At 38.9% G+C, this 14,149-nt stretch overlaps 1 protein-coding gene across 4 annotated transcripts in view; it reads left to right on the forward strand.

The window, feature by feature from the left end:
* Nucleotides 1-14,149, forward strand: part of rbms3 (RNA binding motif, single stranded interacting protein) — a 182,846-nt gene that overhangs the window by 80,741 nt on the left and 87,956 nt on the right. For all 4 annotated transcript variants that reach the window (XM_056761605.1, XM_056761606.1, XM_056761603.1 and 1 more), the window contains one exon: nt 13,259-13,317. In XM_056761605.1, the coding sequence (XP_056617583.1) occupies nt 13,259-13,317 (59 nt within the window). The remainder of the gene's footprint in view (nt 1-13,258; nt 13,318-14,149) is intronic.

The following is a 14,149-nucleotide window of genomic DNA, read 5'->3' on the forward strand; positions in this document are numbered from 1 at the left end:
TTGTCATGTTTTATAATTTGTTTCCTTGTTTTATAAAAACGTGAATTTTTTATGCTTATGATTAGTCAATAAACACCATCAACGTTTCTCCGTCCAAAACAGCAACTACATCTACTATTATTAAGCGTGATGTTTTTTTCACTTGGGGGCAGGAAGACAAAAGAGAATGAATTAGTAAAATTGTCTTGTGCAAAGCTTGGTAGAATACAAATAAATTATGTAAGGATTAACAAATTCAATTAAAACATTGCACCTATTGAAGCTTTCAAGTATTTCTTTCTTAGGTAAACATTTTTGACAAGATTTAAGTAAACATTCAAGCACCGCAATGGCTAATGCACAAAATCCATTATTTTTCTGTACCGTTTGTGCATACTGTATATTTTTGGAGCTAGTGTTTTCATATGTTTTTTTTATATGATTTGTTTTGGCTGAGCACCCGTTTCAAGTTGATGTCTGTTCTGGTGTGGGTTTTTTTTACATATCGCTGCTGTCCTTCTAAAACATTGTATCTCCATAGTCCCTCATTATACATTTTGTGAAAGTCAATGGATTGATTTTTTATATTTTTGGAGCTAGTGTTTTCATATGTTTTTTGATATGATTTGTTTTGGCTGAGCACCCGTTTCAAGTTGATGTCTGTGCTTTTGTGGTATTTTGTTACATATCGCTGCTGTCCTTCTAAAACAACGTATCTCCATATTCTGCCATTTTTTTATCATTATTATTAGTCACGCTTTGTTTTTCACTGAGTTGTGCTATATTTAACCAATAAAAAGTATTACAAAGTGCTTGTTAACTTTGTCGACACAGTATGTAATCATTTAAAAAGAACAGTGTTTTTTAACACTTTCTGAAATACAGCATATTTGGACACTTTTTAGTGTATGAATGATTTATTGAATTACATGGCTGACTACCATTTTTTTTCATTTTAAAAGGCTTCTACTTATAATAGCCCCAAATGTTACTTGTCAAAACTCACAATGGTGAAACCTCCAGCCACACACGTGTAGGTCTCTCCATCTCTCCCAGGGTATCTGACTACCGTGGTCCCGGTTAGCCCAAGGCCTTGAGCGGGATTGGAATAAAAAATTCATGATTATGAAAGTTTTATTAGCCGCTGCTACCGTGCCAAATGGGCAGTAACATTTTGGAAAGGTCAAGAGGGTTCGCCTTGGGCCTCACTTCCAAAGCTCAGCAGAATAAAGAAAGTGCCCACAAACACTTTTTGCTGTTTTAGCATAACACCGTAATGATGGTCTCATGCATGCATGTCTGTACCCCAGTGTGGAGATCTAAAGGTCCCTGCCGCACACCAGCGAAAGCGCACACATGCACAGCCGGTTGGTGACCCCTTTTCGTTCTCGCGTGGTGTCGGGAAGGGCAGTGAAAAGTGCTTCTGTCAGGCTGACATTTCCGAGATCTTCTCCAGTGATTTCCTGCGGAAGATTGGCAGTGGTTTGAGGCTGAAGGTACAATAGGGTTAGACTCTAAAGATGAAAAATCCCGCCTCAGCGAATCCGTAACCCCGGCCGTATAAAAACGAGCTTGTCTTTAATGAGATAATCCTGTAATTGAAGAACATTGTAACGGCAGAATGGTAGCAAATTGTGACCTGGAAACAAATAAGTAGATTTTATGATCGCAATGGCGTCGTGTTAGAAGAGGTAAAAAGTTCAGGTTGAAGGATGGTTACATTTACTGAGACAAAAACCTCCAGAAAATGTACCAGAGTGTTTTCATAAAAGGACTGAATATGAATCATGAATTTTTAATGAAAGCCTTGGGTGAACACATTGTCATCATGTTTATGTACTTTCATTATGCATCTGTGATGTGTGTGTGTGTGTGTGTGTATGTTGGTAGGGTGGGGAATCATGTGAGTGCCAGTTCATTACTTTTCCTTTCCATGAGTCGATATCATGGAGAATTAAACCTCAGGACAGAATTTTACAATATCATTTAAAATAATTGCATTTCAGAGCCCCTCATTACATCTCTGATTTGAATCTAACGCTATGCAGAGAAGGAGAACACCATCCAACTCAATTCTACTCACACTTGGAGCAACGTTAGAAGGAATAAATGAGCATTTCAGTTACGTTCTGTCAGTGGATGTGTGAACCCAGACGCCGTCACTTGTAGACCGACATGGAATGTTCTTGTAGTCGACAAATTTACCGTACATGTGTTCTATATAATGGTGTGACAGCAAAAATGTGGAAAATGAAGATCAATCTAATGAATATAAATATTAATGACATAAAATAATATTATTAGCAGTTTGTTTTATTTTCGATGTTTAGCTGTCACACCATAGGACACATGAAAAGGATATTGTGACTCTGGACGACAAAACCATTTTTCGAAATAGATATTTTTACATCTTCTGAAATCTGAAGAAATTAGCTTTCTATTGAAAATATGGTCTGTTAGGATAGGACAATATCTGGCGGAACAACAACTGTTTACAAAGCTGTCATCTGAGGGTGCAAAACATCTAAATTTTGAGAAAATGGCCTTTAAAGTTGTGAAGTTGAAAAATGTTCCCGTGCTACTAAGACTGGTTTTGTTGTCCAGGGTCACATATGTCAACAACCCATCCACAGATTTACGTTTATGTATTTGTAAGATGCTTTTATCAAAACATTCAAAGCTTTCTGAAATTGTTAATTCGGAAAATTCTACAATATCCTTCCAATTGTGTGTTTTAGGTATTTTGGATACTTTTATTATGCTTTCATCAACCAATAAGAATGTGACACTCTCCATTTTATTTGATTTAATGCGTTTAAATCCTTTCTGTTTAAATTCACTTTTCTTTCAAAAATGAGCTGTGACGCATTCAAAGTTGTCTTTTACAATATTTAAATATTTGTCATGTTTTTTTCTTAACCGTATTTTGAGACTATAATATGCTATAATGAATTATTAATAGTAGTCACCCTTTATGTATGTCACTGGTAATATCTAACAAATAAAAGCATTAAACCGGTGTTTATTCGTTTAAAAAGTACAGCGTTTTTCCAGTTCCTGAAACACTGTGAGTTTGGACATCCAAGGTTTGGGAAGGTCTGCGACGATATAAAACTTAACATGTATCAGAAAGCTCACATAATACGAAAGATTGATAGGAAATGAGTGATTATTGAAATCTCTGACTTTGGTTTGCTAATCCTGAGTAGAGATTCAAACTCTTCTGAAAGTCACATATGTGTTTGCTTGAATCTTCTTTTTTTCTAGTCTGGAAAGCATGAAACCCCCAAAGTCTCCATTTGTTGTTCATTTAATCTCCTCGCTATCTAGTGAAAAACAAGTGACATACAAAAGAGATTTAATATCTCCAGTGTGTGAGGTACATTGGAGTTTTATTACCTTTTTACAATAGCAGTTTGGCATTCAGCGATTCTAATGTTCCTTCTATATTCCTTTCCTCTGCATATCAAATATTTCATATATTTATGCAAAAGAAAATACAACATGCCGAGGCCCACCATCCGAAATGTCTCTCTCTCTCCCTTTTTGTTTTTCTCTCCCTCTTTCTGTCTCTCAGTCTGATTGACTAACTGACTCTGTGGAGGAATTGCCCTCATGTGCAGGGCTGCCACGTCTAGGGGCCTCTAGGGTGGGATCTCATTTTCAGTCAGCAGAACCGCCCCCCCAGGCTCAAATAACTCAGGCATCCAGAGCATGGAAACCATTTCAGAGCCAGTGACAGGGCTAGTAACAGGTCACGGTTTTTATTTCAAAGTGTTGCTTTCCTACAATGCGCTTGTCTGCTTGTTCTCGGGTAGAGTATTCACCCGTTCTTTCATTTATGTCCCCATCGTCATTGCTGCAGAAATGTCTAATTTACAGGAAGAAAAGTGGGACGGTATTCTTAATGATTTGAAGAAGAATATATAATTCATAACTTTTACTCTAAAAAGACATTTTTTATTCACTGTCGTTCAAAATGATAACAGGCTGATTGACTTGGAGGAGGAATCTAGTAAAAATCTAATACGCTCTTCTTCTGTGTTTAAACCACATTGTCAAGTTGTATTAGTTTTGACAGGCTTGGACATCCAGGGCCCTATCATACACCCGGCGCAACGCGGCGAAAACGCGGCTAGTCTCAGCTCGACGCAGTTCTCGTTTTGGAGTCCTGCGCTGCGTTGTTTAAATAGCAAATGCATTTGGGAGTGCTGGTCTTAAAAAGAGGTGTTTTCAGGCACAATGTTGGTGCGTTGCTATTTTGAGGAAGTTATTTTTTTTATATTTGGCATGTTTGTGTGCTGCTGCGCTTCCCTCTGTGTAATAAATAAATTGAAAGCGCGTTGTGGACCTGCCAAGAGATGCATTTTCAGCTAACACGCTGTTTAACGAACAAAAAAATATGGTCTATATGTGACCGGAACGTTCCGCACCGCTCTAAGCAGGCCTTGAACCAGGTCGGTCCGGCATGGGAGTCGGGCGCTCTAGCAAGGAGGCTAAAGACAGCAGCGTCCTTGAGGCCGGGGAGTGAGGTTTACATACTGCACAGCACTTCACTAGCTTGCCTCCATCACCTATATCGCCATAGACCAACTCAAACACTAAGCGCAATATTTGTTTGTTATTTAAAGAGTAAAGAGTCCTCTGGGCGGGTCCACAACGCGCTTACACGTTATACTTGTTACACAGAGGGAAACGCAGCAGCACACAAACACTCCAAATATAAAAATAAATGGAGTACAATGTAAAAGATGATTATTGTGGAAATAAAGATAAAATCCAGCTTGTCCTGTAGATGCCTTTCCTCTCTGGAGATGCGTCCAATCTTTGTTCTTGCAAAGTCTGCTGTGTAAATAGCGAATCGGCCATTGCGCAAGCGCAACTGGCTCTTTAAGGGAAAGAGAGATGAGACTCTGATTGGTTTACTGCACGTTATGCCCAATAAAGTCCCATTACACATTAAGAGAAATGGGACAACACGTTTAGACCCTGCGCCCTGGCGCGCCGACCGTTTTCCCGTCGTTAAATTAGCAAAAGTGTATTCATGCACACCCTGAGTGCACCTGCGCCCTGTGCTTTAGACCATGAGTTTAGATCGTGAAAATAGGGCCCTTGTGCCATATTGCTTAGGATCATTGTAGTGGTTAGGGTGAGATTGAAATATCACACTGTCATTGAACCCTCATCCTTTTATCTATAGTTTAGAGAAACTGTGACAGAATCCTTCAAACTGAGGTTGAAATGTTAAAAGCAACGTTATGTTGTGCAGGATAAACGTCAATACAGTTAAGTTATACTCTGCAAAATCTGCAGGTTTTTCTCGCTGCTTTTTCCAAACCTTAAAGACATTGAAAGCTAACCTGAGGTGAGATGAATGGTCGGCTCCTCTTGAACACCACCTGTTCTTGAGAGAGCACACGAGGGCCAAGAAGCCGCTAGCCATCAAAAGTCGTCTTGAAGTCTTTGTAAACTCAATCTCTCTTTCTCTCAGGATCACACAGGTCTTGTCGATGTGTGTGTGTGTGAGGTGGAAGAGGAAGTGAGAGGCTTAGTGAAAAGGTGACTAAACGCTCGGGATAAAGAACCTGCAGGATGGATTTTGCTAGATGGAAAGGAAAATGTCAGTCATGATTTTGAACTTCTGATGGTTCAAACCTTGGACTATTAGCACAACGTTCAATACAGTTGGAACACAGACTGGCAGATTAGCTAAACAGGTGATGTCTGTGAGCTAGCATCGTTTTTAGAGCTAGCGTAGGGGCTTTTTTTGGCTGCTTTTTCTGTATTGTTCGGTCCAACATGTCCATTTTAAACAAGTTCCAAAGAAAAACAAAAATTGTAAAGAAAGAACATTTTATTTTGATATGAATTTGTGTAATATCTTTATCTTAGAGTTCTATTTTTTAAGTCTTTAAATGTCATATGTCATAAATTATGCACACGTCTTTATATGAAAAGATATATTTTATATGAGAAGCATTTTACATTTAGTGTATTAGCACAACCATTGACATGGCCTTACTCAATATTAAGAAATCAGGATATTTTTTCACAGAATGTTCTTTTCATTATGATTGTTTTATGCAGAAAACATCAAATCACAAATTTCACTGGCAGGGTCACAAATAAATAAATGAAAATGCTTTAACTAATATAAAAAAAAATATTTAAGTTTTTCATAATAGGCTACAGTATGTGAAAATGAACATGAACAAAGTTTAAGACACTAAATGCAGTATAAATATTGTCTACATTCCTCACATTTATTTAAATCGGATTTGTCATAGATGCCAACTTAACAAAAGTCAACACTATTTGTGTGACAACTTTAAAAGTAAATAAGTTTAAAGTTGCGCCATTGCTCCTCCTGGAAAGCAGGAGGAAGATTGATTTTTCTTCAAAAGAGATGCGTGTTCAAATTTTCTATTGATCAAATCATTATTATTCATCAAGCAAAGATAAAATGATAGAGAAGAGCAATACGGAAGTTCTTGGCATTTTAAAGCGCCGATTCAGGTGTTCAGGTTCACACAGTACAGGACATTCCCAGTCAATGATGACAGATCATGGTAGTGAATAGAATGTCAAATTCATGGCGCAAGTGTAGTGCGCATCCTATGTGTATCTCCCCAATAGTACATCCATTTTAGACAAGATAATTCCACACGTTAAAAGTCCCAGGGCCTCTTTCTTGAAGCCAGCGGAGTAACCAAGCGTGCAAACAAACATCAGGCGCTCGTAACTCAATGCAGAAGTACCGAGCGGCACGTCAGACGAGACAGCTGCATTGGTAGCCAATTAAGAGATCCTCCACACCCACCTGGATGGAAGTTGAAAGAATGCTGGTTCACATCTCTCAGCACGAGACATCAAACGGGCCGGCATCCGTGGCTGCCGGTGCTCTGGGGAAAATAAAAACACAGATCAGAGTGTGTGTGGGCCCTTTGAGAACTGTCATTAGCACTTCACACACTGCAGTTGAAAGCTCCGCACACAAGACGTGTTGTCTTGACGGCCATCGAATCAGCCGGGATTCGTTCGCAGCTCTGGCTGTCACAGCACGTCGAGCCGAGATGCGTTGTGATCTTTCAAACGTGCGCGCGTAGGTATAGAAATATATTTATCTTCCTTTAAAATCCTTTTAGCCGGTTTGGTTAGCCTCATGGGGTGTTTACAGTCATTTTTGTGGGTGTTACTTTTCTTTTTCTCCATGCAACGACATCATTGCTGTGCTTTTCTAATTATGGATTTTGTCGTATTTACAGGAATCAGGATACGGTCTGTTTCTCACAACAACGGCAAGGCTGGGAATTCTAGCGTTGAACACCTACAGCTCTGAGGCGAAACACAAATCGTGCCATTTCGTCTGCTGGCTCAATGAAGCCAGATTTATTTTCATTTACCGGCAGCATTTTGAAGTATTATAACCATAAATCTCAAGGTAGACTGAAGAAATCGGTTACGCTCTGTACTATCTGATAAGCTTGACACACAGTCTAGAACAATACCTATTGCATCCATTCTACGTCTGAAGATTTTAACTTTACCTCTTTGAAAAAGTGATATTATAGACGGTTTAAGAGCAAAATAAATGTTAATGCACATGCACGCTTTTGTGCACTTAAACTTACCTTCCGCTACACAGCCGCAAAGAATAGAGTCCTCGTTGATTATAGCAAGCAATTACTCCACCTATTCAACTTACAAAAAAGCCATCTTCTTTTCAATGAAGTAAAATGGAGGCAGCCAAACTAAACACAGACAACATTGATCAGTTCTTCAGTAAATATGAAGTGCTGTATGATAATATATATACATATATTTAGCAAAGTTATAGTGACATGTATCTTAATGTAATTTTGTAAGAATCGCAATCAGGCGCCAAAAGAGTATTCAAAAAGACGTTATTTCAGCCAATAGAATCACTCAGTGTCGTAAAGGAGACCGAATTCGAGGTTGGACTCGATACCTCATGACACCGAGACTAAAACACGCAATTATTTGCTGAAATTATAAGCAGCTGGACGGTGATGCTTACAACGTCTCCACGACTTGCATTGGAATCAGGTGTTCCTGGACACTGAAATGTTGCGCGGGAATGCGTTTCCTTATATCATTAGAAGTCATTTTGCTGAGTGTTTTGTCACCCATGAGGGTATGCTCCGGCGGTCAAGTGACGACTGGTCCATGCCGTCTATAGTGTTTTAAACTTTATGAATACTGCGACAGTTATTTTTTTTTCCTATTTCACATTTATAAAGTCGATGCCATTGTTAATATATTAAGCCATACATCTCTCTATACCTAAGGTTCCTTCTAAGAAACCAGAACCTCCCACACTGTTCATGTTGTTTGGTTTCTGTGTGCCTGTGGATTAACTATAGCACACGGCGGGTTCAGTGTGTTCCGTGCTGGAAAGGGAAGTGGTGTGTATGCGGTTGCGTGTGTGAGAACGTTTGTAGATCCAGATGACCAGAGGCAGAGCTGAGGAACATTGTGATCCCACACGCAGGCTGAACTCTGGTATTTCACAGGAGATGTTGGTGTGTGTGTGCGGTATCAGCAGTCTAATTAAAGCTCTCTGGGTATCTATTATTGTCAGGGCGTTGTTGCATCCTTTCCTTCTTGCTTGCTTCCATTCTGTCTGTCACAGCTGGTTGAATTTCAGTTGTTATTAACAGTTGTGACTTTCTTCACAAAGGTGCGAGGCGTGGCGATTAACATGACTGTGAACCTGTAATTCTCCTCTTACAGTATATGGCCATGTGTTCACATGTTTGTGTCCGTTTTAAGCACTTTTTCTTCTCTTTTAAACAAACCAACTGGTGGATGAATAAACGGATCAAAAAGACTTTTCTGAAATACGATACGATTTTTTATCCAAGTGTTTTCAAATAATTTGCCCGTCATCGCTGAAGGTGAAATGTTCCCACAAAGCCGATCAGAACATATTTGATGTTTAATATTCGTAAAGGACTACAAACCTATTAAAATGCACAGTGGGCGGGGCTAGCCAGAACAATGTGAAGAAAAATAAAACCGAAACAAACGACCAACTAAATGTCTTGTCATGCGCCACTTGTCGCGGTCACGGCTGGTTAGGACAAAAAGTCAGATTAGCACGGAAGAGGTTTAAGTGATTTATTGGTTGCAGCTTTGTTGCGTTGCGCTTCAGCAGGACACGATGTATTATGTTATTATTGTCAGTGTTGTTTATAATGTTGCTATATATCATTATTATAATATATTGTTGAGTTTGTGGTGTTGCTTAAATTATAACATGCATTTGCTCTCGCTGTAAAGCGTTTGCCTCTTTGACTTCATGTTATTTAAGGTCAAAGTCTTGGCACAACAGACATCTATGAGGGCAACTCCAGGCCAGAAGTTCTGAAGGTTTTAAACTAGTAAACACAGCAAACATTTAAGTCTGGGTCCCAATCAAAAGTCAGAATGCGTAGAAAGAGTCTGTAAGGGTTTTTAAGAACTTGTGGATGCTTTCCAGCAACCCTGACACGCAATCTATAACAACATCCCTGCTTCTTGTTAAAACACCAGTGTTTACACTTCCTTAAAGGGATAGATCACCCAAAAATCTTTTACTCATCCTCATGTCATTCCAAGCCTGTAGGTAGTCTGTTTCTTCAACAGAACACAAAAGAAGATATATTTAACACCTTGACTTTCACTGTGTGGACACAGCGTTTCTCAGAATGTCTTCTCTGTGTTTCACAGAAAAATAGCAAAAAAATGCTTTGAAGGGTGAACAAAGGATGACAGAATTTTATATTGGGGGAACACAGAATCCAAACAACATTGACACCCATGGACACAAAACCATTCCTCAAAATATCTTCTTTTTGTGGTCATACTGTTATGGTACTAATATCATCTTTTTTAAATCTTTTTGAACATGTACACATGTGTTCACTTTGAGCTTTTTTTGGGGTAGAGAAGTGAAGATTCATTCAAAGACCTCCATTTGTACATTTAAAACAACAGAACGAAGATCAATGATTTAGCCGACTCGAATTATCCATCAACTGATATTTATTTGCACTATGATTTGTCAGATGTTTTTTCAGTTAGCGTCTCCACCTTTGGCTTCAAAGTTAGCTGCGTCATCTTGAGGAATATTTTTGAAGTGCTTTACCTTCACTAAAAACATGGAAAAGTACAGTCATGAAACTTGTTTAAGCTTTCCACAAATTCCTAAAGAAAGGCTTTCATTTTGTAACTCAAAAACCACCGCAGACGATCACAAATTGTTTGTTAGAGGAAAGCATCCTGTTCGTGAGTTTGTGTTATGGAGACCGTGTGCACAACCCTGGCGTGGCATTGCTGGCGGAAGCGTTGCCAGATATGTTGCGTAAATTCTTCTCTCAGCCCCGTCCTCACAGACCCACTCACTCATCTGTGACGTCTGTGTTTGTCCTAGCACTTGTTTTGCAAGATGAAACGGCAGTAAATCAAGAGTCTGAGTCAAATGGTTCTCATGTGTTTCCTCACATCGGTCTGGTACATGCTCTCTCCGGCAGAGCTCTTCATTTCCATGTCTCTACTTTCTGTTATGTGGTTGCTCGTCCCCTGGGCTTCTTCTTTGTTTACTGGCAAACTATGTAACAAGTATTGTTTCTATAATGAGTCTCTGTAATTGTAATCCCAGAGTTGTGATTATCTGTTTTAGAAAAACATCCGCCCTCACTTGCACAGCATGACGAAGATCAGACTTTGTTGATAAATTAATACGAAACCTCATATTCCAATCCCACATGATTTTCGGCGTAATTTTAAATATTGAAGTCCAATTTAATAAGAGAAAATGGTGACAAAAAAATACATAATGTCTTGCATTTTCATGGTTCATTCTTTTTTTTTATTTACTCACTCTCATGTCATTTTAAACTTGCATAGCTTTCTTTTTACTACAGAACACAAAAGAAGAAGATATTTGAAGAATGTTGGTACCTGTACAACATTGACCACCAATGACTTCCATTGTATGGCCACATGAAACATTTCTCAAAATATCTTCTGTTCTACAGAAGTCGGAGTCAAACGCAGGTTGTGAACGACATGACATGAGTGTGAAAAAATGATTGCTGATTTAAATTTTTGGGTGAACTGTTCCTTTAAGAACAAGTATAGATCTTGAGTTATGCACCTCAACAGGCCCCTGTCACTTTCATTAGATGAAATTCTGCTTAATTCCCTATTTGTTCCAGAAGGAAAAAAGACAATTTTACAGGAATGGAATGACATGAGGAAGAGGAGATGATGTCAGATGTTTCATTTTTGGCTGAATTGTTCTTTCATCCGTAAGACTTTTTGCAAAAGTCACCTTTGGCTTGCTCTCTGTAGGCTCCTGAACATTAAAGCACATACTCGTGCGTTCACTAGGGCCTAAAGACATTTAAACACCGAGACATTGTTACATTTCTGTAAAGCTGCTTTGAAATGATATTTATTTTGAGAGCTGCAACGCAAATATTCATGACTGAGTTGTGCCGTTAGCATGTTTCTAACGCGCCTGATGAATTAGCTGCCATTTGCGAGACATGAGCGATACAATACCTCGCTGCGACACGGCTCTTTAAGGCAACAGTACAATGAGCTTTCTCTTATTAAACGCCTCCGTCCTTCTAAAGGTGGGGTAATACAGTCTCTCGCTTTTACCTGGAGGTGAGCGGCGCATTAAATATTAATTAAAAGTCACATCAGCCTTTCTGGTCTTCAGGCGCAGACGAATGCGATAAGTCACTTTATAACCTCCATCATGGATGGAAAGGAGGCAGCGGGAGAGGAATATGTTGAAAGGGGAACGTGAGGGAGATTCGTCTGTTGTGTAGATACCTTTGTGAGTCTGTGATTGTGTTGTGTGAATAAGGCTTGTGCGAGCAAGGGGAAGTGCTCTCATGAGGTTGGGGAGATGAACGAAGATGAATTTTCAGTGTTTAATGAATTCGCAGGGGTTTAAAGCCTAAATCCACCGCCCCTTGTTTATGGTTTCCTTGTAGGGGATGTATTGATGTATTGATAAACATCCCATCATTAGGGTTTTAATGAAGAAGAGAGTTAGCTTCAAACTTTTTAATTGAGCTCATAGAAAGCGTAGCCCGCAGTCACATACGAAAGCTGCCTGTGTTTATGTGAGGCTTAGAAATGTATTTCATCTGGTTATCTTTCAATTCACTGCTTTTGTTGTTCTAGGTAAGAATCAGCCTTTTCCAAAAGAAAAATCAATTCAAGATACGTTGTGGCCTGTTAACTCCATGAATGATAACTACTGTACTGTACTATACGAGATTACTAGCAAGAACTATATGAAAGTCCACACCAATGGTATTTTGGTTTGGTTGTGTAGTTGTGTTGGACTTCTCTACACTCTTGTAGGGGTTGTACACTCAAACATAAGAATTAATACACCTTTAATTCCAAACCTGTATGACTTTATTTCTACTGCAGAACACAAAAGAAGATATTTTGAAGAAGGTTAACCAAACAACATTGGACCTCATTGATTTCCATTGTATGGACATTTCTCAAAATATCTTCTTTTGTGTTCCAAAGGGGAAGAAAGGGATTTGAATGACATAAGGTTGAATAAATCATGCGTTCTAATTACATTTTTAGAGGAACTATTCCCTTAGATTTAGAATGATGTATAGAAAGTTGTATACAGTAGGTATCTATGTAGTTATCATTAACATCCTTTACTTGAATGGGCCCTTAGTGTAGTGGTACCTTTGCCAAACATTTAAATTACACTGTAAAACTTTGCTGTAATTTCGCAGTAACTTACTGTAGATTTAATGCACAATTTTGTTTTAAGTATAAACTTATCTAGTTACTATTTTTTTCTTTTATAAACCAAGACTTAATATATTGGCACTTTTCTTGTTATGCCAATGTATCGTAATTTAAGAAGTTTTAAATATTTTTACAGAAAACAAGAGAAAAATGCTTAGGAGCAATGTCACTTTTTGCAGTGTTGCTGTGCTAATGCCAGTCTCTTCTTGCTCATTTTGAATATAATTAGTGAAAGTGTTTTTATTTTGTTAAAAGTAAATTTGAAAACCGTACTAATTGGAAAATATATTAAGTAGTTATTAAATCTACAGTAAGTTACTGGCAAACCTGCTGCAAAGACTACAGCAAAATTTTACAGTGTGGGTATAAAGTTAATGGTATATTGTATAGATATACTAACGTAGATGAAATATTTGGGGCGCCCATGCATCAAAATGAATTTGAGTTGAATGTTTTTCTTTGTCCTCTGCAGGTATGGAAAAATAGTGTCGACAAAGGCAATCCTGGACAAAAACACCAACCAGTGCAAAGGTGAGTAACACTCTCAATATCAGCTTGCATTAAAAACATGGCACAGGGTTCACTCGATGTGAAACTAATGAACCTCCTCAGCTGCTTTTGAAAGACTAAAATTGGTTAGGAAATTATTTTGATAATCTTTTGAGGCAGAAACATGTTTGCGTGAACGTGTGAGAAGTCTGCACAGCCGGATCAGACGCTAGCGTGACAAACAGGGTTAGCGACTGCAAGAAAAAGCAGAACTCCTCCTGTGTTGATTTACAAAGTCCGGGGGTTTAGAAATAGCCAAGGGGGCGAGGGAAGCGTCCGGCTGAAACTGATGATTTAGCAGACAGTGTCTTTTCAAGAAACGCTGTAAATAAACAACCCGGCTTCCTACACGATCTGCCAAGCCAGGTCCCGTTCTTCTACGGCTTCATCCGTACGAACCGTCTGTTTCAGTATTACGCCTCGGAGGTCTTATTTAAAACATCCTAACGTGAGCATCGACGTACACATGACACGGTGGGGGCTGTTTAGGAAGCGGACGAAACCACTCCAGGCTAAAGAAGACTTCCTCTTCCTGAAGTTAACTGCCCTCCTACTCTGCCAGGTTTCTCCACCCTGATGGGCTTCCAGACAGGACTTATGAAAGCCAGGAGAACCTGCATTATTCACAGCTCACTTTCTGTCGAGCTTGAGTGAATTGTTACACGGCTATATTTCGTACATTGAGCCCTTACGATAGAGTTCATTTAAAACATCAAGGGTTGCTTAAAGGATTTTGGAAATACTGAGGTCCAAATACTGAATTTTTCACAATCAAAAAAGTTGACTTTCTTGATCTACATACATGTGCATTTTA

This window comes from Triplophysa dalaica, chromosome 12 (genome assembly GCF_015846415.1).
Source record: "Triplophysa dalaica isolate WHDGS20190420 chromosome 12, ASM1584641v1, whole genome shotgun sequence".
In the NCBI taxonomy this organism is placed as follows: domain Eukaryota; kingdom Metazoa; phylum Chordata; class Actinopteri; order Cypriniformes; family Nemacheilidae; genus Triplophysa; species Triplophysa dalaica.